The sequence below is a fragment of the Eucyclogobius newberryi genome, unplaced genomic scaffold (genome assembly GCF_026437365.1).
Source record: "Eucyclogobius newberryi isolate DKJ021-1_F unplaced genomic scaffold, fEucNew1.0.hap1 SCAF_12, whole genome shotgun sequence".
Taxonomy (NCBI): domain Eukaryota; kingdom Metazoa; phylum Chordata; class Actinopteri; order Gobiiformes; family Gobiidae; genus Eucyclogobius; species Eucyclogobius newberryi.
This window is the reverse complement of record NW_027315746.1, coordinates 1,560,812-1,588,040: the sequence shown is the minus strand read 5'-3', so window position 1 is coordinate 1,588,040 and position 27,229 is coordinate 1,560,812. Positions and strand designations below refer to the sequence as shown.

The 27,229-nt window shown below is 48.4% G+C and overlaps 1 protein-coding gene across 2 annotated transcripts; it reads right to left on the bottom strand.

The window, feature by feature from the left end:
• On the bottom strand, positions 1-27,229 carry pitrm1 (pitrilysin metallopeptidase 1). Of its 2 annotated transcripts, none has more exons than XM_072440546.1 (27): positions 27,095-27,229; positions 24,580-24,685; positions 23,915-24,021; positions 23,676-23,827; positions 22,685-22,799; positions 22,451-22,547; positions 22,119-22,279; positions 21,582-21,708; positions 21,336-21,424; positions 20,976-21,104; positions 20,407-20,520; positions 20,227-20,323; positions 19,026-19,160; positions 18,799-18,937; positions 16,696-16,812; positions 16,246-16,375; positions 16,056-16,176; positions 13,444-13,520; positions 12,185-12,350; positions 10,663-10,763; positions 9,854-9,974; positions 8,086-8,136; positions 7,903-8,015; positions 4,460-4,582; positions 4,231-4,376; positions 1,302-1,404; positions 1-603 (listed from the first exon to the last, which is right to left on the bottom strand). In XM_072440546.1, the coding sequence occupies exons 1-27, from the start codon at positions 27,133-27,135 to the stop codon at positions 510-512; spliced, it is 3,072 nt and encodes a 1,023-aa protein (XP_072296647.1). In that variant the 5' UTR covers positions 27,136-27,229; the 3' UTR covers positions 1-509. The 2 variants fall into 2 exon arrangements, with proteins under 2 accessions (XP_072296647.1, XP_072296648.1); XM_072440547.1 differs by having other exon boundaries at positions 8,086-8,133.

Here is a 27,229-nt window from a genome sequence, read left to right as displayed (position 1 = left end):
GAGTTAACCTGGGATAAAGTAGTTAAAGCTGGAGACTTTAATATCCACGTGAATGTGAGTGATGACTCTCTCAGTAACGCCTTGTTAGACAGCATCAGTTTCACTCAGAATACTTCCTGTCACCGTTTAAACACAGAGAAGGAAACAACAGCTTTGGATCATATTATAATATCAAACGCGTCATACAGTATTTACACAAACACAGCAAAAGCAAATATCTGCAGGAGCTAAAACGACTTAAACTCAAGAATATTAATTAGGATTCATTTGAAGACAATTTATTCCACGCGCGGCGGGTTTTATCAGCAGTAGATCTTCTTTCACTCCCAAAACCGCCGCAGAACGTGTGAACTCAAAATGGCGCCGTAAATATTGGCCGTTCGTTCGAGTCATTTTCGTTGTAGATATTCGAGCGGTGAATAAACGGTATTAAAACGTGAGCTTTGGCCGCTGAAAACGCGATGTTGGGACTGAAAAATACTACACATGAAGTAACATTACGGTGAACATTATTTGATGATCCAGGACGGGTCTTTCCTCAGGGCGTCGTTCTCTGGACCCAAAATGGCCGCTCCGTCCGTGCAGCGGCCGACACTCAGGTACCTGCAGGACGATGACATCACGCTCGTTACACGCGGGTCGTTAACTCATCGTTACTTTACGCTGACATCTCTGGACCGCACGTGTATTCTAACACTTTTACACTGAGTTTGAACCATTGTTCTCTGAGATATTAAGTCATTTACCGTATTTTCCGGACTATAAGTGGCACCAGCCAAAAAATGCATAATAGAGAAGAAAAAAAACATATATAAGTCGCTCCGGAGTATAAGTATATAAGGATAAATATAAGTATAAGTTGTAACCCGGCCAAAACTATGAAAAAAGGTGCAACTTATGGTCCGGAAAATACGGTACTTATATTAAAACTCATATACTTATACTCAAGAGCGACTTATATGTGATATTATTTGTTATTTTCACACTTGCAACTGCATTTCATACTCCAGAGAGACTTATATATGTTTTTTTTTCTCTATTCTGCATTTTTTGGCTGGTGCGACTTATAGTCCAGAAAATATGGTAAATATTGCTGTCTATTTTTGAAGATTGTAAATTACGTAGAATATATTCTGTGCATGTTTAGATGTATTTTTGTACATGGACTGTGATGGACATGCACAGGAGGCTAAACACTAATGGACCCTAAACTCAACCTTGTGGAACACCATATTTTATACCGTTATTGTTCATAAAAATGTGTTAAATCGTTAAAAAGCCAATTAAAGCTCCAAACTGACCTGTGGGCCACGTCCACCAGGTCCTGATGGGACACTCCGAACAGCCTCTGTCTGTGGGCGTGGCTCATGTCGTCGCTCACTCCGCCCACAAACAGACTCATCCCTGCAACATACAAACAACGCCAAGTCAACACGGGACCACACGGGACCCAAGTCAACTCAGGACCCAAGTCAACACGGGATCCAAGTCAACACGGGACCCAAGTCAACACGGGACCCAAGTCAACACGGGATCCAAGTCAACACGGGACCCAAGTCAACACGGGACCCAAGTCAACACGGGACCCAAGTCAACACGGGATCCAAGTCAACACGGGACCCAAGTCAACACGGGACCCAAGTCAACACGGGACCCAAGTCAACACGGGATCCAAGTCAACACGGGACCACACGGGACCCAAGTCAACTCGGGATCCAAGTCAACTCGGGACCCAAGTCAACACGGGACCCAAGTCAACACGGGACCCAAGTCAACACGGGACCACACGGGACCCAAGTCAACTCGGGATCCAAGTTAACTCGGGATCCAAGTCGACTCGGGACCCAAGTCAACTCGGGATCCAAGTCAACACGGGACCCAAGTCAACACGGGACCCAAGTCAACACAGGATCCAAGTCAACACGGGACCCAAGTCAACACGGGATCCAAGTCAACACGGGACCACACGGGACCCAAGTCAACACGGGATCCAAGTCAACACGGGATCCAAGTCAACACGGGACCCAAGTCAACACGGGACCACACGGGACCCAAGTCAACACGGGATCCAGGTCAACACGGGACACCAAGACAACACGGGACCACACGGGACCCAAGTCAACTCGGGATCCAAGTCAACTCGGGACCCAAGTCAACACGGGACCCAAGTCAACACGGGATCCAAGTCAACACGGGACCCAAGTCAACACGGGACCCAAGTCAACACGGGACCCAAGTCAACACGGGATCCAAGTCAACACGGGACCACACGGGACCCAAGTCAACTCGGGATCCAAGTCAACTCGGGACCCAAGTCAACACGGGACCCAAGTCAACACGGGACCCAAGTCAACACGGGACCACACGGGACCCAAGTCAACTCGGGATCCAAGTTAACTCGGGATCCAAGTCGACTCGGGACCCAAGTCAACTCGGGATCCAAGTCAACACGGGACCCAAGTCAACACGGGACCCAAGTCAACACAGGATCCAAGTCAACACGGGACCCAAGTCAACACGGGATCCAAGTCAACACGGGACCACACGGGACCCAAGTCAACACGGGATCCAAGTCAACACGGGATCCAAGTCAACACGGGACCCAAGTCAACACGGGACCACACGGGACCCAAGTCAACACGGGATCCAGGTCAACACGGGACACCAAGACAACACGGGACCACACGGGACCCAAGTCAACTCGGGATCCAAGTCAACTCGGGACCCAAGTCAACACGGGACCCAAGTCAACACGGGACCCAAGTCAACACGGGATCCAAGTCAACACGGGACCCAAGTCAACACGGGACCCAAGTCAACACGGGACCCAAGTCAACACGGGATCCAAGTCAACACGGGACCACACGGGACCCAAGTCAACTCGGGATCCAAGTCAACTCGGGACCCAAGTCAACACGGGACCCAAGTCAACACGGGACCCAAGTCAACACGGGACCACACGGGACCCAAGTCAACTCGGGATCCAAGTTAACTCGGGATCCAAGTCGACTCGGGACCCAAGTCAACTCGGGATCCAAGTCAACACGGGACCCAAGTCAACACGGGACCCAAGTCAACACAGGATCCAAGTCAACACGGGACCCAAGTCAACACGGGATCCAAGTCAACACGGGACCACACGGGACCCAAGTCAACACGGGATCCAAGTCAACACGGGATCCAAGTCAACACGGGACCCAAGTCAACACGGGACCACACGGGACCCAAGTCAACACGGGATCCAGGTCAACACGGGACACCAAGACAACACGGGACCACACGGGACCCAAGTCAACTCGGGATCCAAGTCAACTCGGGACCCAAGTCAACACGGGACCCAAGTCAACACGGGACCCAAGACAACATGGGACCACACGGGACCCAAGTCAACTCGGGACCCAAGTCAACTCGGGACCCAAGTCAACTCGGGACCCAAGTCAACGCGGGACCCAAGTCAACTCGGGACCCAAGTCAACGCGGGACCCAAGTCAACGCGGGACCCAAGTCAACACGGGATCCAAGTCAACACGGGATCCAAGTCAACACGGGATCCAAGTCAACACGGGACCCAAGTCAACACGGGACCCAAGTCAACACGGGACCACACGGGACCCAAGTCAACACGGGATCCAGGTCAACACGGGACACCAAGACAACACGGGACCACACGGGACCCAAGTCAACTCGGGATCCAAGTCAACTCGGGACCCAAGTCAACACGGGACCCAAGTCAACACGGGACCCAAGACAACATGGGACCACACGGGACCCAAGTCAACTCGGGACCCAAGTCAACGCGGGACCCAAGTCAACGCGGGACCCAAGTCAACTCGGGACCCAAGTCAACGCGGGACCCAAGTCAACGCGGGACCCAAGTCAACTCGGGACCCAAGTCAACTCGGGACCCAAGTCAACGCGGGACCCAAGTCAACGCGGGACCCAAGTCAACGCGGGACCGTATCTTACTGAGCAGTAACTTTTGTGCTTCTGTTTGGTTTAGACTCTATTTTCCAGTTTTGGAAAACTGGTTTGTAAGAAAATGTAGGGAAAAAAAGGTTCCATGTCGTTGCTTCTATAGTTAGCGCTTTGTTGTGGGGTTTTAGTGCAGGTTAAGGAGCTGTCTGAGGTCCTGTAATGCTTCGCCATCTTCCATTCGTCCTCCGGTTCTTATTATAAATCCAAGTCCCTGACAGGATCGTGGAAGCTCAGCCGCTCTAAAGTGAGTTTGACCTTTATCGGCCGGAGCCACGGGAGCGTCCACCGCAGAGAACACGGACAGTTTGGCCTCGTCGATGTCCTGCTGAGAGAAGGTTCCGGCCTTGGCCCAGTCGACGCCTCTGCGGAATGCGCTCAGAGTCTGCAGCGCCTGAGGGTCCCTGAGGAGACACGGGGGAAAAGAACCACGCGCCATGAGGTCTCAGGATGTGATCGAGCAGCGGCAGCAGGTCGCCACGCTCACCTGTACGAGTAGAACGTGAAGAGCCCGCCTCCCATCCGAGCCCCGCCCCCGTAGGCCCCGCCCTTCTCTCGGATCTCGCTGTGGAGGAACTTGGCCGACATCATCCTCGCCAGAACCCGCAGACTGGAAACAAGAAGGTTTCCTCAGAACGTACACTTCAAATACAAGATCTCTCAGTGAAGAGTCAAGTTTCACCTGGCGTTTCCCTAGCGACAGTGTGTTACCTGGCGTTTCCGTAGCGACAGTGTGTTACCTGGCGTTTCCCTAGCGACAGTGTGTTACCTGGCGTTTCCGTAGCGACAGTGTGTTACCTGGCGTTTCCGTAGCGACAGTGTGTTACTTGGCGTTTCCGTAGCGACAGTGTGTTACCTGGCGTTTCCCTAGCGACAGTGTGTTACCTGGCGTTTCCGTAGCGACAGTGTGTTACCTGGCGTTTCCCTAGCGACAGTGTGTTACCTGGCGTTTCCGTAGCGACAGTGTGTTACCTGGCGTTTCCGTAGCGACAGTGTGTTACCTGGGGTTTCCCTAGCGACAGTGTGTTACCTGGCGTTTCCCTAGCGACAGTGTGTTACCTGGCGTTTCCGTAGCGACAGTGTGTTACCTGGCGTTTCTGTAGCGACAGTGTGTTACCTGGCGTTTCCGTAGCGACAGTGTGTTACCTGGCGTTTCCGTAGCGACAGTGTGTTACCTGGGGTTTCCCTAGCGACAGTGTGTTACCTGGCGTTTCCCTAGCGACAGTGTGTTACCTGGCGTTTCCGTAGCGACAGTGTGTTACCTGGCGTTTCCGTAGCGACAGTGTGTTACCTGGCGTTTCCGTAGCGACAGTGTGTTACCTGGCGTTTCCGTAGCGACAGTGTGTTACCTGGCGTTTCCCTAGCGACAGTGTGTTACCTGGCGTTTCCCAAGCGACAGTGTGTTACCTGGCGTTTCCGTAGCGACAGTGTGTTACCTGGGGTTTCCCTAGCGACAGTGTGTTACCTGGCGTTTCCCTAGCGACAGTGTGTTACCTGGCGTTTCCGTAGCGACAGTGTGTTACCTGGCGTTTCCCTAGCGACAGTGTGTTACCTGGCGTTTCCGTAGCGACAGTGTGTTACCTGGCGTTTCCGTAGCGACAGTGTGTTACCTGGCGTTTCCGTAGCGACAGTGTGTTACCTGGCGTTTCCCTAGCGACAGTGTGTTACCTGGCGTTTCCGTAGCGACAGTGTGTTACCTGGCGTTTCCCTAGCGACAGTGTGTTACCTGGCGTTTCCGTAGCGACAGTGTGTTACCTGGCGTTTCCCTAGCGACAGTGTGTTACCTGGCGTTTCCGTAGCGACAGTGTGTTACCTGGCGTTTCCGTAGCGACAGTGTGTTACCTGGCGTTTCCGTAGCGACAGTGTGTTACCTGGCGTTTCCGTAGCGACAGTGTGTTACCTGGCGTTTCTGTAGCGACAGTGTGTTACCTGGCGTTTCCGTAGCGACAGTGTGTTACCTGGCGTTTCCGTAGCGACAGTGTGTTACCTGGCGTTTCCCTAGCGACAGTGTGTTACCTGGCGTTTCCCTAGCGACAGTGTGTTACCTGGCGTTTCCGTAGCGACAGTGTGTTACCTGGGGTTTCCCTAGCGACAGTGTGTTACCTGGCGTTTCCGTAGCGACAGTGTGTTACCTGGCGTTTCCGTAGCGACAGTGTGTTACCTGGCGTTTCCGTAGCGACAGTGTGTTACCTGGCGTTTCCCTAGCGACAGTGTGTTACCTGGCGTTTCCCTAGCGACAGTGTGTTACCTGGCGTTTCCGTAGCGACAGTGTGTTACCTGACGTTTCCGTAGCGACAGTGTGTTACCTGGCGTTTCCGTAGCGACAGTGTGTTACCTGGCGTTTCCGTAGCGACAGTGTGTTACCTGGCGTTTCCCTAGCGACAGTGTGTTACCTGGCGTTTCCGTAGCGACAGTGTGTTACCTGGCGTTTCCGTAGCGACAGTGTGTTACCTGGCGTTTCCGTAGCGACAGTGTGTTACCTGGCGTTTCCGTAGCGACAGTGTGTTACCTGGCGTTTCCGTAGCGACAGTGTGTTACCTGGCGTTTCCCTAGCGACAGTGTGTTACCTGGCGTTTCCGTAGCGACAGTGTGTTACCTGGCGTTTCCCTAGCGACAGTGTGTTACCTGGCGTTTCCCAAGCGACAGTGTGTTACCTGGCGTTTCCGTAGCGACAGTGTGTTACCTGGGGTTTCCCTAGCGACAGTGTGTTACCTGGCGTTTCCCTAGCGACAGTGTGTTACCTGGCGTTTCCGTAGCGACAGTGTGTTACCTGGCGTTTCCCTAGCGACAGTGTGTTACCTGGCGTTTCCGTAGCGACAGTGTGTTACCTGGCGTTTCCGTAGCGACAGTGTGTTACCTGGCGTTTCCGTAGCGACAGTGTGTTACCTGGCGTTTCCCTAGCGACAGTGTGTTACCTGGCGTTTCCGTAGCGACAGTGTGTTACCTGGCGTTTCCCTAGCGACAGTGTGTTACCTGGCGTTTCCGTAGCGACAGTGTGTTACCTGGCGTTTCCCTAGCGACAGTGTGTTACCTGGCGTTTCCGTAGCGACAGTGTGTTACCTGGCGTTTCCGTAGCGACAGTGTGTTACCTGGGGTTTCCCTAGCGACAGTGTGTTACCTGGCGTTTCCCTAGCGACAGTGTGTTACCTGGCGTTTCCGTAGCGACAGTGTGTTACCTGGCGTTTCCGTAGCGACAGTGTGTTACCTGGCGTTTCTGTAGCGACAGTGTGTTACCTGGCGTTTCCGTAGCGACAGTGTGTTACCTGGCGTTTCCGTAGCGACAGTGTGTTACCTGGCGTTTCCCTAGCGACAGTGTGTTACCTGGCGTTTCCCTAGCGACAGTGTGTTACCTGGCGTTTCCGTAGCGACAGTGTGTTACCTGGGGTTTCCCTAGCGACAGTGTGTTACCTGGCGTTTCCGTAGCGACAGTGTGTTACCTGGCGTTTCCGTAGCGACAGTGTGTTACCTGGCGTTTCCGTAGCGACAGTGTGTTACCTGGCGTTTCCCTAGCGACAGTGTGTTACCTGGCGTTTCCCTAGCGACAGTGTGTTACCTGGCGTTTCCGTAGCGACAGTGTGTTACCTGACGTTTCCGTAGCGACAGTGTGTTACCTGGCGTTTCCGTAGCGACAGTGTGTTACCTGGCGTTTCCGTAGCGACAGTGTGTTACCTGGCGTTTCCCTAGCGACAGTGTGTTACCTGACGTTTCCGTAGCGACAGTGTGTTACCTGGCGTTTCCGTAGCGACAGTGTGTTACCTGGCGTTTCCGTAGCGACAGTGTGTTACCTGGCGTTTCCCTAGCGACAGTGTGTTACCTGGCGTTTCCGTAGCGACAGTGTGTTACCTGGCGTTTCCCTAGCGACAGTGTGTTACCTGGCGTTTCCGTAGCGACAGTGTGTTACCTGGCGTTTCCCTAGCGACAGTGTGTTACCTGGCGTAGTCCGGGTGAGTGAAGGGAACAGTGCGAATGCTTTGGCTGACAAAGTTGACAGGGAAGGGCATCTGGAAGAATGTCTTCATGTGACAGGGCTGATACTGCGGGTCCTGAGGGCCACACATGAAGGTTACACAACAGAAACATACACTTATTACAGATGATTCATACTGAACGCACAACGATGAGTGTCTTTGTGGGTCCAGACTCGAGCTGAGGGTCGATGGGCTTCTGCAAAAACAAACACTGAGGATTAGAGCTGCTTCACGTCCAGAGCTCGTCAACAACTGATTATCAATTAAAATCACACCAGGGCCACTAATAACCCTTATTTAGAAAAAAATGGACTTTAGATGCCCCACTTGTCCAGAGGACGTACACGATTTTGGGCCCAGTGGGCGAAATGCCCTAGGATTCATTTTCAAATGAAGATGGCGGCCATAGGGTTAGTCTGGGGGCGTGGCCACAACATTGCTTTTCCGTCTTCACGAGAGAAATACGAGTCTTGAATTTCGTAGCTCTACGACAAAGTTGACGTCAAGACGTCTCCTATTGGAGCAATGTATTTTGACTTTTGTTGGTGGCGCTGTGGCGCCATTTTTTAACTCGCAAAAAAATGGCACGTAAAAAACATTTACCATTCTGAATTTTGGGCAAAGTTTAGTGTTTTTGAGCATGTTCAGCGGGTCAAAATTAGAGCTCGAAAAAAATTGCTCGCCATGCCACCCGACAACGCAATGAGGACGGGGCGCTAACGGCCTTTTATTACACCTACTGCTGAATCTGTGACGCTGTCGCGTCTTCTCCCTTTTGCTCTACATATGAAGGGAAAAGTTTGCAGCTTCGCCGCACAAAGTCTGTGAAACTTAGAATCAAAATTTGGATAAGTAATTAGGATAGCTTTTGATTCTAAAGATTTTGATTCCACCTCTGAAGATGAGTCTCACCAAATTTCAGGTTAATTGGGTTAACGCCCGGGGAGGAGTTAGTATAAAGTTTCAGCATGTTCACATGGAATAACATGAGAGGTTTCTGTCATCGCTACAGCAACGCCGTAACAAATATGATATGGGTCTCTTTGACTTTTTTGATTAGGATGCCAAAATGGAATTTTGTGCCAAATTTCTTAAAATTTAGAAAAACTAAATATTTTACTTTCCACATAAAATGTTATTTCACTTCAAGTAGGTTTAGGGCAAAGAGTTTAACAACTGATTCAAATTTGACGCAATTGGGACTTTGTGCAAACGGCAGCAAATTTAAAATTTGGGAAATTCTTGAAATTCTAGCTACAGTTTGCGGCTTCGCCGCTCAGAGACCGTGACAGGGTCAATGTAATTTGAATAACTTTTGATGTCCCACTCCTCAGTAGCATTTTCACACAATTTCAGCTTTTTAGATCCAACGCCCTGGGAGGAGTTCGTAAAAGTACGACATTTGGAAAAACTCCGAAGTCATGTCTAGCCATTTTTGAACCGATATGGCCGACATTTGGTTGGGCGGACGGCGTTGCCGTGATAATATTTTTTACTTCTCTTGTCACCATCTACCTCTACGCCAAATTTCATGATTCTACGATCAGATTTTTTTGGGGCCGTTTCACTTCAATTCAATTTATTTTGTAAAGCACAAAATCACAACAGTGTTTGTCTTGGCGATTTCCTGTCTCTGCTGCGCCGCATGTTTGATCGAACAGTTGCAATGCTGTCTTTGGCAGTGGAGGAGTGCTAGTTTGCACGGCCTTACGGGACTAATAGGCCTCTCGCCAGCTTGTGGCGCTCGGGCCTAATAATAATAATAATAATAATAATAATAATAATAATAATAATAATAATAATAATAATAATAATAATAATAATAATAATAATAATAATAATAATAATAATAATAATAATAATAATAATAATAATAATAGACGGATGACATATGTACTTAAAGAGCACGTTACCTGGACGGTGGTGGGTCGCACTGGTTTTAGGTCTTTCCTGTTTTCTGAAACCTCCTTGAGAAAAGTCTCCAGATGTTTGGAGGAGTTGGACATTTCCTGTGGAGTGGCGTTGATCGCACACCTGAGACACAAAAGTCTCTGTGTCAGTCCCAGTTTGTCCCAGTTTGTCCTCGGAGCAGCAGATATTTACATTCCATTCATTCCTCATGTGGAATGAGCCGTGTCTCATTAAAGTAATAAAGTAAATGAATAATAATGAAGACAAAGAGAGAGTTCCAGAGTGACAGTCACATGTTCAGACCTGTACGTCCCGTGTAAACACTTCATCTGGAGACATCAGTGTTTACAAAGTGCTTCTGTTGCTAGGCTAATGCTAACATACGATAATGTCATCAATAATGATCAAGTAACGGCACAAACTGAACTAACCCTGTGACAAAAACATTCAAGTTTTATGTGTTTTATATTAAAGCTAATGTGTGTTAGCCTTTAGCTTTGAGCTGGTTCAGGCTCGGTTCAGGCCCGGTTCAGGCCCGGTTCAGGCCCGGTTCAGGCCCGGTTCAGGCCCGGTTCAGGCCCAGTTCAGGCCCAGTTCAGGCTCGGTTCAGGCTCGGTTCAGGCTCGGTTCAGGCCCGGTTCAGGCCCAGTTCAGGCCCAGTTCAGGCCCGGTTCAGGCCCAGTTCAGGCCCGGTTCAGGCTCGGTTCAGGCTCGGTTCAGGCCCAGTTCAGGCTCGGTTCAGGCTCGGTTCAGGCTCGGTTCAGGCCCAGTTCAGGCTCGGTTCAGGCTCGGTTCAGGCTCGGTTCAGTACCTCATGTTGTGTGGGTTGAACAGGTGCTTCTTGAGTCGGGGCAGAGTCCGGATCACGTGGTTCAGATCCTGCTTCTCGGCCACTCGCTTCATGAACTTCACCTGGAGAAACATTCAAATCCACACAAATGAAACCATAAAACAGAGTGAAGAAAAGTGTCAGTTCAGTTTAAACTGTCGCACATTGATGACATCACAGAGGGACTCAACTCTACTTCTCGCCGTAAGTACTTTTTTACCGTTTATTCTTTAGAAGAACATAAAATAAAGGGAACATCCAAAGAAAAGGGGTTAAAACAAACTACGTCCAACATAAAGTCCCATTTTGTCCAGTGTTTATTGAATCTGTCCATCGTTTCCATGGTGATGTCAGCGATGTCCAGTCCTTAAACGTCGGGGCAGTTTGTGTCATCCATTTTTCTTTGAGACGGCCTTCTTCCCGTCTGCCAGGAGTGTGTTCCTACGTGATCCATCCATCGTGTCCACGGCGAGGGTTCTACAGCCCATGAACTGCAGCGCCTCGTTCATTTGTGCGACGGGACGGTCCCAGAACAGCATCCGCCCCTTCGTGTGAACAACGGGCACTTTGACATCGTGTTCTGAAGTAACGGCTCACGTTCCTCCAACAGAATTCACTCCAAACGTTTGTGACGTACAGACACTTTCCCGCTCCTCGGGCGCCGTGGTGTATTTAACGTGCATCGCCTGCTCCGGCCCGTGCGGGCACCACGGCGCTCGGCCGAGCGGGTACGCGGTTCTGTAAGTTAGAGCGCAGCTGTTTGTGATGTTTGTTTTAAAGTGATAGCGCGGCTGGGCTCCACGTGTTGTTACGAACTAATAGTGCTTTAGTTCTACACATAAATGTCCATAATTCAAGCCTTTATCCTGCATATTTCATTGTAAATAGTGCCTCATGTTTATATAGAGCAGTTAACCTTGTATTTTATGACACGTTTCTTGGAAAGAGTTAAAAGTTTATTTGTAACTGTATTTGTAAGCTTAGCGCTCCCTCTTGTGGTCGTTTGGTGTAACTACAGGCCCTTTATAGCTATTTAATGCAGGCTGTTTGTGACTGTTTCCTGACATAGATTTTATTGTCTTTCTTTGCGCGCGCGCACAATCCTTTAATCGGGCCGGGAAGCGTTTGACAATAGTCCGCCATTACAGTTTACTAGTGAAGATTTGCATGCTGCGCGCTGATTGGTCGATGAACTAGGTGTGCTTGGCTCCGATTGGCTGCGGAGCTGTGGTCTGGAGCATGCTGAAGCTATTTGTTTTTTTGCCTAGTCGGCCCCCGGGTGTTTTCTATCTAAAAACCTGTTCTTTAGCTATTATTTCCCTTGAAAGTTCTGATTTATAAGCGTTAATAAAGATTTCAGTCATTTTAAACTTCACAGATATCAAACTGAGATAAATCTTGACCGCAGGCGCTGTCCACCAAACTGAGTCAGGATTGGTCAAAACAGCAGAACCTTCAGAACCTTCATGGATCTGTGATCTGTGGTGAGTAAAACGTCCCATACCTGCTCCATCCCTCCAAACGTCTCCTGCAGGTCCCCGGCAGGCGTCAGGAGGCGGGCGGCTCTGGTCATGGCGTAGGCGTGTCCCGAGTAGGAGACGCCGTTGGCCAGCTCCTGCGCCACCATCATCACCAGCACGCGCAGCCGCTCCTCGTCTGTGAAGTGAGGGCTGCGGTGGAGAAGAAGAGCAACGTGTCATAGAGAACGCCACGTCTGGAGAAGGACCAGGAGAATCAGGCCCGAGCGCCACAAGCTGGCGAGAGGCCTATTAGTTCCGTGAGACCATGCGAAGCACGGCTGCAAGAGTGGGACATCAAAAGTGATTCAAATTACGGTGAAGCCTCAAACTGTAGCTAGAATTTAGGAAATGTCCCAAATTTTAAATTTGCTGCCGTTTGCACAGATAAAGTCCAAATTCAGTCAAATTAGAATCAGTTGTTAAACTCTTTGCCCTAAAGCTATTTTAAGTGAAATAAATTAATTTGGCGAGACAGCGCCCCCTATAGAGTGACATAAAATTTTATATGGAGGGTAAAATGTTTAATTTTTAAAAAATTGACCAAATCTGGCACAAAATTCCATTTTGACATCCCGTTGACATGCGGATCAAAAAAGTCAATGAGACCCATGTCATATTTGTTAGGGCGTAGCTGTAGCGATGACAGAAACCTGCCATGTTATTCCAATGGGGAAATCGCCAGATCTCTGAGTTTTGAACATGTTTACACTTTATACTTTTACAAACTCCTCCAAGGGCGTTAACCCAATCATCCTGAAACTTGGTGAGACTCGTCTTCAGAGGTGGACCATCAAAAGTGATCCATATCTTTATTCTAGGAGTCATGGGCGTTGTAAGGCAAAGGGGAGAAGACGCGTCACGGATTCAGCAAAAGGTTATTTGGGGCCAAATTACAGAACATTCCTGCCAAAGCGACAGTATCGCCGTGGAAACGAGCGGGTCATTTAGAGAAACTGTTTTCATAGGTTCCGGGCCAAGTACAAGTCAGGTTTGTGGAGAGGCAGCTCACAGTAAGGACGCATCGGTGCAATCAAAACGAGAAAGTTACACGGCAGAGCTCAAATAGAGTTCATGAAAGTGAAATAGAGTTTAAAGGAGCCCTCACGGCTGAAGGTACACAGTGCACCTTTAAACTGGCCAAGATAACATGTGTGTGTGTGTGTGTGTGTGTGTGTGTGTGTCTGTGTGTGTGTGTGTGTGTGTGTGTCTGTGTGTGTGTGACATGGATAAAAGCTGAGCTCACCTGTTGAACACGTCTCTCCAGAGGTCAAACATGTGAGGCAGGTTTCTGTCCAGACACGACGAGGAGAGCACCACCGCCTGGACACACAACACACAACACATGAACACACAACACACGAACACACAACACATGAACACATGACACACAACACACAACACATGAACACACAACACATGAACACACAACACATGAACACATGAACACACAACACATGACGCACAACACATGAACACATGACACACAACACACGAACACACAACACATGAACACATGACACACAACGCACAACACATGAACACACAACACATGAACACATGACACACAACACATGAACACACAACACATGAACACATGAACAGATGACACACGACGCACAACACATGAACACATGACACACAACACACAACACATGAACACACAACACATGAACACATGAACAGATGACACACGACGCACAACACATGAACACATGACACACAACACATGAACACATGACACACAACACATGAACACATGACACACAACACATGAACACACAACGCACAACACATGACGCACAACACACAACACATGCACACATGACACACACCACACAACACATGACGCACAACACACACAACGCACAACACATGAACACATGACACACAACACATGACGCACAACACACACAACGGACAACACATGAACACATGACACACAACACATGACGCACAACACATGAACACATGACACACAACACATGAACACACAACGCACAACACATGACGCACAACACACACAACGCACAACACATGAACACATGACACACAACACATGAACACATGACACACAACACATGACGCACAACACACACAACGCACAACACATGAACACATGACACACAACACATGAACACACAACGCACAACACATGACGCACAACACACACAACGCACAACACATGAACACATGACACACGACGCACAACACATGAACACACAACGCACAACACATGACGCACAACACACACAACGCACAACACATGAACACATGACACACGACGCACAACACATGACGCACAACACACACAACGCACAACACATGAACACATGACACACAACACATGAACACACAACGCACAACACATGACGCACAACACACACAACGCACAACACATGAACACATGACACACAACACATGAACACACAACGCACAACACATGACGCACATCACACACAACGCACAACACATGAACACATGACACACAACACATGAACACACAACGCACAACACATGACGCACAACACACACAACGCACAACACATGAACACATGACACACAACACATGAACACATGACACACAACACATGACGCACAACACACACAACGCACAACACATGAACACATGACACACAACACATGAACACACAACGCACAACACATGACGCACAACACACACAACGCACAACACATGAACACATGACACACGACGCACAACACATGAACACACAACGCACAACACATGACGCACAACACACACAACGCACAACACATGAACACATGACACACGACGCACAACACATGACGCACAACACACACAACGCACAACACATGAACACATGACACACAACACATGAACACACAACGCACAACACATGACGCACAACACACACCACATGAACACATGACACACGACGCACAACACATGAACACATGACACACAACACACAACACATGACGCACAACACACACGACGCACAACACATGAACACATGACACACAACACATGACGCACAACACACACAACGCACAACACATGAACACATGACACACAACACATGACGCACAACACACACAACGCACAACACATGAACACATGACACACAACACATGACGCACAACACACACAACGCACAACACATGAACACATGACACACAACACATGAAATGACGCACAACACACACAACGCACAACACATGAACACATGACACACGACGTACAACACACACGACGCACAACACATGAACACACAACGCACAACACATGACGCACAACACACACAACGCACAACACATGAACACATGACACACAACGCACAACACATGAACACACAACGCACAACACACACAACGCACAACACATGAACACGACGCACAACACATGAACACACAACGCATGAACACACGACGCACAACACATGAACACACAACACATGACACACACAACGCACAACACATGATGCACAACACACACAACGCACGACACACAATGGAATAAAGGACAAATATTAAGCATTGTTGGTGTGGTTATTGGCCTTTAAACAGACTCTTTTACCTTTAGTTTGGCCTTTAATATTTTAAGAGTAAAAACAACGTTCTTAATATAACTTAGAAACTCAGCTTTGGCTCCATCTACAGGCTGTAAAGAGAATTACACAAGTTTAAAATGAACAATCCAAACGAGCCTAATGACTTCCTGATGAAGCCACACAGTTGAGGGTGATCTGAGCTGGTGGGAGGAGTCAGTGGGGACCTGAGCAGGTGGGCGGAGTCGGGGGTGATCTGGGCAGGTGGGAGGAGTCGGGGGTGACCTGAGCAGGTGGGAGGAGTTGGGGGTGACCTGGGGAGACTCACCTGTTCGTACGTGTCCAGGTGGGCGGAGTCGGGGGTGACCAGGGCAGACACAGACATGCCTCCCGTCCTGAGCTCCAGCTGTTGCGCCTGCTGCCGGTAATCCATGGAACCGCAGCCCATCCTGAACACCAAACACATTTAGCTCGACTCCGATATCGGATTCAAAACGACGCGATGATGAGCGACAGACTTGGTGATGACGGCGCAGAACAGGGGCACTAGGGGGCGCAGGTCTTCAGGCAGAGAGTTCAGGTTACACAGAGCTCGGAAGTAAACCAGGCCGTTGGTGGGCTGCTCACAGAACTGCACTGGCACGCCCCCTGCAGGAGGGAACGGGACGGGCGCTTAGCAGTCGTGACACATCAATCAAGACAAAAACAATGATGTATTAGAAACAAAAGAAATAAGTAAAAGCTGTTATCTGGACTAAACAGACTCTAGAACACAAAGACATTTTAAAACAAAGACATATTTAAATCAAAATGTCAGTTAAATAAATAATTAAAACACTTAATTCATAACTATTCTGTCTCTAGAAGCTTCAGTCACAGATTTACACCGTTATTTGGTTAAAAATGTGTTTAAAAAGTGTATAAATGATGCTTTGACTGACGACTGCGTGAAGTTGGTAAAGACGCACCCACTGAGGAGATCTGAACCGGAGTCCTCGCGGTTACGGGGTCGATGTCGGACACTCTGAGAGCGGGGAGACACGAGGCGTCCTGAGGGGCCGCCTGGGCCGAGAGCAGCTCCAGGCCTGAAACACGGTCCACACCAGGGTTTTAGGCAGAAGAATGGACGTGCCACGCCTTCGTCTGCCGTGTCGTTACGTAGTCATCATCGCTTCACAATTCGGACGTTTTAAAAATCACGATATTGATCAAAAAACACTTTCCGGGTTGAAAACTGCGGCGCCGATTTGATTTCCTCCTTTTCACAGCGTTTTACTTGGAAACTCATACAGGAAGTGACATCACACCAGGGACACTCATACAGGAAGTGACATCACACCAGGGACACTCGCACAGGAAGTGACATCACACCAGGGACACTCGCACAGGAAGTGACATCACACCAGGGACACTCATACAGGAAGTGACATCACACCAGGGACACTCGCACAGGAAGTGACATCACACCAGGGACACTCATACAGGAAGTGACATCACACCAGGGACACTCGCACAGGAAGTGACATCACACCAGGGACACTCGCACAGGAAGTGACATCACACCAGGGACACTCATACAGGAAGTGACATCACACCAGGGACACTCGCACAGGAAGTGACATCACACCAGAAGTGACATCACACCAGGGACACTCATACAGGAAGTGACATCACACCAGGGACACTCATACAGGAAGTGACATCACACCAGGGACACTCGTACAGGAAGTGACATCACACCAGGGAGACACGCACAGGAAGTGACAACACACCAGGGACACTCGTACAGGAAGTGACATCACACCAGAAGTGACATCACACCAGGGACACTCGTACAGGAAGTGACATCACACCAGGGACACTCATACAGGAAGTGACAACGCACCAGGGACACTCGTACAGGAAGTGACATCACACCAGGGACGCTCGTACAGGAAGTGACATCACACCTGAAGTGACATCACACCAGGGACACTCATACAGGAAGTGACAACACACCAGGGACACTCGTACAGGAAGTGACATCACACCAGAAGTGACATCACACCAGGGACACTCGTACAGGAAGTGACATCACACCAGGGACACTCATACAGGAAGTGACATCACACCAGGGACACTCATACAGGAAGTGACAACGCACCAGGGACACTTGTACAGGAAGTGACATCACACCAGGGACGCTCGTACAGGAAGTGACATCACACCTGAAGTGACATCACACCAGGGACACTCATACAGGAAGTGACAACACACCAGGGACACTCGTACAGGAAGTGACATCACACCAGGGACACTCGTACAGGAAGTGACATCACACCAGGGACACTCGTACAGGAAGTGACATCACACCAGGGACACTCATACAGGAAGTGACAACACACCAGGGACACTCGTACAGGAAGTGACATCACACCAGAAGTGACATCACACCAGGGACACTCATACAGGAAGTGACATCACACCAGGGACACTCATACAGGAAGTGACATCACACCAGAAGTGACATCACACCAGGGACACTCGTACAGGAAGTGACATCACACCAGGGACACTCGTACAGGAAGTGACAACGCACCAGGGACACTCGTACAGGAAGTGACATCACACCAGGGACGCTCGTACAGGAAGTGACATCACACCAGGGACGCTCGTACAGGAAGTGACATCACACCTGAAGTGACATCACACCAGGGACACTCATACAGGAAGTGACAACACACCAGGGACACTCGTACAGGAAGTGACATCACACCAGGGACACTCGTACAGGAAGTGACATCACACCAGGGACACTCGTACAGGAAATGACATCACACCTGAAGTGACAACACACCAGGGACACTCGCTCCAGTCAAAGTTTATGCAGAATTTACACAAAATAAACAACTTTTTTGACTCTCTAAACAATTAATTCAACAAAATAAAGTCGCTCTCATATATTTTATTTGAAGAGAGTGTCCCTGGTGTGATGTCACTTCCTGTTTTCTCCACAAATATCTGCTCGATTGGTGTAAAACAGACATAAATACACCAGATAAAGTCAAACATTTGAAGTCGTTTTCGGTCACCTTTCTCGTAGATCTGTTTGCGGTCGTCCTCGGTCAGGGCCTGGACCTTCCTCTGCAGCTTCTCCTCCTCGGCCTTGGCCTGCTTCTCCAGATACTCCTCGTCTGGACTCATGGACAGCGTCAGCCTGTGCGTGTTCTCCTGGGTTCAAACCGTCGGGAACGAGACGGCTTCAGCGAAAGAGCGAAAAACGACGACGGTGCGGCGGAGGTGGTCGACGTGGACTTACTTTGAAATACTGCTGGACCTTCTCCTGAAGGTACCGAGGGTTGTCCTTCAGAGCCCGTTTGAACCTGTCCACGCTGTGGTTGATCTGCAGCAGCGCCACCGGGTCTCCGTCGTGGTTCCACGCCGACGCGATGTACTGAAGACAAGGAAACGGTCACGACAATCGCGGCTTCGCAGAGGAGAACGGTCTCATAAACTCATCCTTTAAATACAGAAGCGTGCTAAAATGAGGTTCAAGCGTAGCTATTGGAACAGTCTCCATGGAGATAGAGAGGTTTAATGCCACACTGTGGAATATTATAACTTTTAAAGACGGTCTTGCTAAACAACCGATGAAGAAAAACACAAAGAAATACAAAAGAACGTGATTTTCTTTTGTATTTTCTTTTGCTTTGACAATTACTCAGTGTTGTATTTTAAAAAGAAGCTTTTTTAAGTTCAATAAAACCTCCAAAGTGAAAAACATGCTTATATTTGAATGAAAATGGCTCTTTTTTTTTCTCTTTAAACATTTTTGTAAAGACCCAATGAGGAGATCTGAACCGGAGTCCTCGTGGTGACGGGGTCGATCGCAGGCTACAGCAACGACCGGGCCCTTGGCAGCTGTTACCTCGACGCCTTATTTTGGCCCTCATGAGCAGTAACAGTCATATACACGCGTTCACACCTCCGGGAACTTGTACAGGAGCAACCCGAGTCTGCCATTTTGAAAGGGGCACAACAGCACGTTACAACACGATATCCACGACATATGAGGCCAAATGACAAAAACCTGCGTTCTTTAAGGACATCGCTCTGTTGACAGACCGAGGAATGAGAGCTTTGTCGTGAGCCTTAGTTTTGCCGTTATCGTCTAAAGAATCAAAGTATTCGTAGCTCATTCTGCTGTAGAAAAGGACGCAGTTGTGGTGGTTTAGATATATCGCGTCCCCCTTTCAAAATGTCCGCTATGGGGGAAGTTCCGGATGTGTGACGTCACCGCGAACGCATGTATTGGAACCGCATCAGGTTTGTTAGCTATGTTAGCCTCATTAGCGTGGTTAGCTTTGTTAGCCGTCAGCTTTGTTTGTTTTGGTCCCGTAGTGTTTCCAGACTCGTTTACTCGTCCCTCTCTCTTCTTTTTTGGCATTAAGTTGGTCAAACGATGATTTTAAAAGCACATTTTGCAGCAGAGGTCAAAGCGTGACACAAACTCCACTTACTGAGGCTAAAGAGAGTCCGAAGTTGGTGGACTGGTGTTTCATCTGAATCTCGAGTTTATGAAGCAGCGCCTCGATCCTCTCCTCCTCGAATCCCTCCCTGACGAGGAAAAGACACCGCGTTTCCATCTTTTTTTCCCACTGGATTTAAAGTAAAGGTGAAATGAAATGTTTGGGTCTCACAGGACGATCTGGTCGATGGTTTCCTCTATGACCCGCTTCACTCGCTCCAGGTCCTGCTCTGACACGCCCTGAAGCCCCACGCTGAACGAAGCCTCTCGGATGCTGCCGTCGTACCTGAGCAAACAGTTCAACACAGTCAGATGCCCTCCCCTCCTTCAATAAATGGGTTTAAACTGTGGAATAGACTAGAAATGGATCTTAAATGTAAACAAAAAAATATAGAAAGAACTCTCATTAGAGGAAAGTAATAACAAAGCAACTTTACTTTGTTCAAAAAAGCAAACTAATCAATGTTGACTGAAACGGTCAATTAAAAGCAGAATATTGAAGGCAATTCGCATGCTAATCATTTACACAGTGAGGAGAGAGAGTGAGCCAGGGACAATAGGAGGCTGATGGCCCATTAAAGGACTGAGAGGAAACAAAGAGGTTTAGTTTCTGGTGAAACCAAAAACACCTTTTATCAGGAGTAGGTGGTGTTGATAGATAAATATTGATTAACAGATTTAGGCAAAAATAATTAATTAAAGGTTGTTTTAATGTGAAATCATTTAGATTCCTGTTCGTACCCAACGACGGAGGAGAAGTCTGTGCCGATCTTGGGTTCGATGAGCGCTTTGTAAAGAGGAGAGTTTGGACCAGAGACCATGAGCGAGGAGAGAAGGCTCAGGGTGAAACCTTCAAACGTGTCTGTGATACTGAAACACAAAGAACAGACTCTGTGAGGCTGAAACACAAAGACCAGACTCTGTGAGGCTGAAACACAAAGACCAGACTCTGTGAGGCTGAAACACAAAGACCAGACTCTGTGAGGCTGAAACACAAAGACCAGACTCTGTGAGGCTGAAACACAAAGACCAGACTCTGGACCTGATGAAGACATTCAGATTTGTTGAACGTTTTGTGCTTTTATTGTGAAAGGGTCTCACTCTGGGAGCAGGAAGCTGACGCAGACCGTGTTCTGTCGAGTCTGATCTGGAGCCAGAGCATCGGGACCACAGCTCATGTGCGCCTCCCTCTGGACAGAAGAAGAGTCACGGTCATTTAAATACAGTAATAATGATCTTATTCAACAAACTCTGGTCCTGCTGAGAGTTCATCATCTAAAGTCCAGTCCCAGGTCATCAGTCGTTCTGTTTGAGTCGAGTCCCGGGTGCTTGAAGTGAGTGACTCACGGGGCGGGGCCAGTGGGGTTGGGGTGGAACTTCTGTTTTGGGGTCGATCCGCTCAAACTTGCACAGCGCCTCCTGCTGGATCTGCTGCAGGTGCTGCTCCAGAGGCAGGTCCCCGTACGTGAAAAACCTACGGCACAAACCCACGCCGGAAGATAAATGTAAAAACTAAAGGTTCATATTCATGTTTGTGTGACGTGCATAACTGGAGTGTGTAATTGTATCATTGTCCTCTGCATTTGACCCATTCTCAAAGCTGCTGGAGCAACTGAGGGAACAGTGACCACAGCACAGTCTGGACGTGGTCAGGGCCTTGCCTTACATTGTGTCATTACCTTGCATAGCTGGGTGTTATTACCGGGTGTCATTACCAGGTGTCATTACCGGGTGTCATTACCGGGTGTTATTACCGGGTGTCATTACCGGGTGTCATTACCGGGTGTCATTACCGGGTGTCATTACCGGGTGTCATTACCGGGTGTCATTACCGGGTGTCATTACCGGGTGTCATTACCGGGTGTCATTACCGGGTGTCATTACCTTGCGTTGCTGGGGTGGTAGTGCCTGGCGTGGAACTCTTTGAGCTGGTCCCAGGTCAGATCCGGGATGCACAGAGGTTCCCCTCCGGACACCACAGAGTAGGTGTGGTCCGGGTACATTTTATTCTGAAGGAACTGCGCGTACAGCCGCTCGTTATCCGACTGCAGACAGAAGCAGAACGAGGGGAAGTGACACCGATGACTCGCCCGAGAGCGCCCTCATGTGACAATAACCAATAACATCACATATAAGTCGCACCCGGGCCAAAACAATGTAAAAAGGTGCCACTTATAATCCAGAAAATACGGTAATTGTCGTTAGGTGTGACTCACAAAAGCTCCCTTCATTTCATTGAAGACGACGCCTTTGAAAACCAGGGGAGACTTTGGGTCCGTGGGGTCCTCGTTCTCCAGCCTCCAGCCCTCCTGCCTGAAAACACAAAACACTCCGTCCTATATCGACACGCTGTCATTTAAACGCTAATCCTGCCTGAAAACACAGAATATACTAAACAGATGAACAACATTGATGCCTAAAGCGACTTAAACGTAAAGGTGGTCTTTTACCAGAAGTCCTGCTCTCGCAAACAGGGGAAGAACACGGCGTCCAGGTACACGGAGAGAAGGTTCTGGAAGTCCTTGGAGTTCTGGGTGGAGAACGGGTACATGGTGTAGTCGCTCGCTGCAGAGACAAGCAACGGATTAATGTCTACGTTTGACCCACGTGAGACACAAGACTTGATTAGTCTCATATTGTCCATTTTATCAACGTATTATTTGTGCTGGAGGAAAGAGAAAAGAAAGAATAAGACGTAAATAATCAGGAGCAAGAGTAAAGTAGGTGGAGAAGCAGGTGGAGTCATGAGTATGTTCTGTGTCCTACAACAGATGCTATGAACAAATGAATACATCAAGTCAGTCTTTAGTCAAGTCTAAAGCAGGCCCGGGGGCCAGATCAGGCCCGCCAAACGATCTGATCCGGCCCGCGCCCCTTCCCCCATTTTATTTTATTCTTGTGGCGAAATATATATATTATATATATATATGGCCTAATTTGGCCTAATTTGCGGGACAATGTTGTTTAATCCTTTTCTATTTTCTTTTCCACAAACATGTCATACAGCAGAGGATGTGAGATGATTGAAAGAAATCTAGTTGAGGAGAGTTTGTGTTATATATAATAACTAGTACATAAAATAACTAGTATATATAATAACTAGTATATATAATAACTAGTATATATAATAGCTAGTACATATAATAACTAGTATATACAATAACTAGTCTATACAATAACTAGTATATATAATAACTAGTATATATAATAACTAGTATATACAATAACTAGTATATACAATAACTAGTATATACAATAACTAGTATATACAATAACTAGTATATACAATAACTAGTATATACAATAACTAGTATATACAATAACTAGTATATATAATAGTGTTGACATGTCCCAGAGGTCACGCCCCTCGAGAGACCTGTCCCTCAGGAGAATTCATTTAAAAAGATTTGATCTGCAGGACGTCCCACACGCAGACGTTACCGGTAAAAGCGTTCATAAACGTGGAGAGGGAGCGGTTCAGCATCTTGAAGAACGGATCTCGGACCGGAAACTTCTGAGAACCACAAAGAACCGTGTGCTCCAGGATGTGAGGGACGCCGGAGCTGTCCATGGGCGTGGTCCTGAGCTGCACACTGGAGACACATTTTGACACAAATACAGGCTGAAACATGGCGACTGGAGCGTAGAGTTTAGTCTGGTAAGAGGGCGGCGGTCCCAACCTGAAGAGATTGTTGGCGTCGTCTCTGGCGGCGTGCAGATACTGAGCGCCCGTTCCATCGTGGGTGAGTTTGACCGCCGTGAGGAACAGGTCCGGAACAGCCACCACCTGAACCACGGTCACAAAGACACAAACGTGAAGAGCCCCGCCTCTGTGTGGAGTGGGCCCCGCCTCTGTGTGGAGTGGGCCCCGCCTCTGTGTGGAGTGGGCCCCGCCTCTGTGTGGAGTGGGCCCCGCCTCTGTGTGGAGTGGGCCCCGCCTCTGTGTGGAGTGGGCCCCGCCTCTGTGTGGAGTGGGCCCCGCCTCTGTGTGGAGTGGGCCCCGCCTCTGTGTGGAGTGGGCCCCGCCTCTGTGTGGAGTGGGCCCCGCCTCTGTGTGGAGTGGGCCCCGCCTCTGTGTGGAGTGGGCTCCGGCTTCACACCAACTACAAGCCCAGAGCCCCGCATGCTGCAGACGACCGGAAAATGTCCCAGAAACTCAACTCCTCCTACTGTAGATTTGACACACCCCTCCCCCACCTCTGCCCACTCAATATTCATACTGAATCCTCGGTTTATCCACCTCTACAGCTTGAACATCATTACTCTTACGTCTGATTCATTGACCCATAAGTCACTGTCATAATGATTGAGCAGAACATTGACACATCAGATTAATCTTCTGCACCTCTTTGACGGTGAAGCCGTGGATGTTCTGTCCAGGCTGAAGCTTCAGCGCTCGCTCTGGAGCCGAGGTGCTCTTCAGCGCTCTGAGTCTGAGGAGGTCGTTTAATCTGGAAACACAGTCAAAGAAGAGTTAATAACAGTGTACAGTCAGAGCCTCACCTGTCGATCTCGGGGCGATGAGGCCTCTGGGAGCGCACTAAATCGCTTCACAAACTGAGCAGGTGCGATGCAGATAACGTGTCCTTTTGTCCCTCTGTTCATCACTAATAAAACCCTCTGACCATGAGCTCAGTTCTTCATGTTCTGATCATGTATGACATGTGTTTGTAAAACGTGTTTTAGGCAGATTCATTCTAAAACTGCAGTAAAAGTTACTCATGGCAGAGGCTCCTGAGCCCGTGGACTGTTCTTGAACTCCTTCATTTCTTATTTACAATCCGGCTTATCAAAATGTAAAGATAAAACCAGAAACTTTTATTTCTCTTGGCTTGAAATAGGCTCAAGTGGAAAATAAAATATGCGTCACATGTTTGTGTAAATAATTCTGACATTAGATGTAAAGAATCACTCATTGTCTGTCATTTAATGTTTAAGGTGCTTTATTGTGTTCATTTGCATTTGTAAATCTGACCAGGGCTAAACCAGGGCTAAACCAGGACTAAACCAGGGCTAAACCAGGACTAAACCAGGGCTAAACCAGGACTAAACCAGGGCTAAACCAGGACTAAACCAGGACTAAACCAGGACTAAACCAGGGCTAAACCAGGACTAAACCAGGACTAAACCAGGGCTAAACCAGGGCTAAACCAGGACTAAACCAGGACTAAACCAGGGCTAAACCAGGACTAAACCAGGACTAAACCAGGACTAAACCAGGGCTAAACCAGGACTAAACCAGGACTAAACCAGGACTAAACCAGGGCTAAACCAGGGCTAAACCAGGACTAAACCAGGGCTAAACCAGGACTAAACCAGGACTAAACCAGGACTAAACCAGGTCTAAACCAGGACTAAACCAGGGCTAAACCAGGGCTAAACCAGGGCTAAACCAGGACTAAACCAGGGCTAAACCAGGACTAAACCAGGACTAAACCAGGGCTAAACCAGGGCTAAACCAGGACTACACCAGGGCTAAACCAGGACTAAACCAGGACTAAACCAGGACTAAACCAGGTCTAAACCAGGACTAAACCAGGACTAAACCAGGACTAAACCAGGACTAAACCAGGTCTAAACCAGGACTAAACCAGGACTAAACCAGGACTAAACCAGGTCTAAACCAGGACTAAACCAGGTCTAAACCAGGACTAAACCAGGACTAAACCAGGTCTAAACCAGGACTAAACCAGGACTAAACCAGGACTAAACCAGGACTAAACCAGGTCTAAACCAGGACTAAACCAGGACTAAACCAGGACTAAACCAGGTCTAAACCAGGACTAAACCAGGACTAAACCAGGTCTAAACCAGGACTAAACCAGGTCTAAACCAGGGCTAAACCAGGACTAAACCAGGACTAAACCAGGTCTAAACCAGGTCTAAACCAGGACTAAACCAGGTCTAAACCAGGTCTAAACCAGGACTAAACTAGGACTAAACCAGGTCTAAACCAGGACTAAACCAGGTCTAAACCAGGTCTAAACCAGGACAAAACCAGATCTAAACCAGGTCTAAACCAGGAATAAACCAGGACTAAACCAGGACTAAACCAGGTCTAAACCAGGGCTAAACCAGGGCTAAACCAGGGCTAAACCAGGGCTAAACCAGGACTAAACCAGAACTAAACCAGGTCTAAACCAGGTCTAAACCAGGTCTAAACCAGGACAAAACCAGATCTAAACCAGGACTAAACCAGGTCCAAACCAGGACTAAACCAGGTCTAAACCAGGACTAAACCAGGACTAAACCAGGGCTAAACCAGGGCTAAACCAGGACTAAACCAGAACTAAACCAGGACTAAACCAGGACTAAACCAGGACTAAACCAGGTCTAAACCAGGACTAAACCAGGACTAAACCAGGTCTAAACCAGGTCTAAACCAGGTCTAAACCAGGACTAAACCAGGTCTAAACCAGGTCTAAACCAGGTCTAAACCAGGACAAAACCAGATCTAAACCAGGACTAAACCAGGACTAAACCAGGGCTAAACCAGGACTAAACCAGAACTAAACCAGGACTAAACCAGGACTAAACCAGGACTTAACCAGGGCTAAACCAGGTCTAAACCAGGACTAAACCAGGACTAAAGCAGGACTAAACCAGGACTTAACCAGGGCTAAACCAGGTCTAAACCAGGTCTAAACCAGGACTAAACCAGGACTAAACCAGGACTAAACCAGGACTAAACCATTTAAGCTTTCAGCCACACTTAAAACTATACTTAACTAATATCCAAGCATAAGCAAACATTAGTATTTATTATTGTTGTCTTCTTAATTTTGACCTCATATATTCATCTCCAGGTACAAGTCTTGTGCTTGTGTCATTAAAACCACCTTAAACCAGCTCAAACTCACCTTAAAACCTTGTGCAGCGCGGTCTTCGTCTGGCGCCACATGTTTACGCTTGTTCCGGTTTCAAATCGCTCATAAACTTATAATACTTTTTCGTTTTTAGCTCAAATATTCCACATTTTCGGGAGAATGGTTGAT

Excerpts from the sequence above, each read along its gene's own strand:
- pitrm1 (XM_072440546.1), bottom strand. The coding sequence starts at position 27,135 with ATGTGGCGCCAGACGAAGACCGCGCTGCACAAGGTTTTAAG. Across the intron at positions 16,813-18,798 it reads CAAACAGATCTACGAGAAAG|GCCTGGAGCTGCTCTCGGCC; the intron begins GTGACCGAAAAC and ends ACCGTGTTTCAG. Across the intron at positions 8,016-8,085 it reads CCACAAAGACACTCATCGTT|GACCCGCAGTATCAGCCCTG; the intron begins GTGCGTTCAGTA and ends TGTGGCCCTCAG.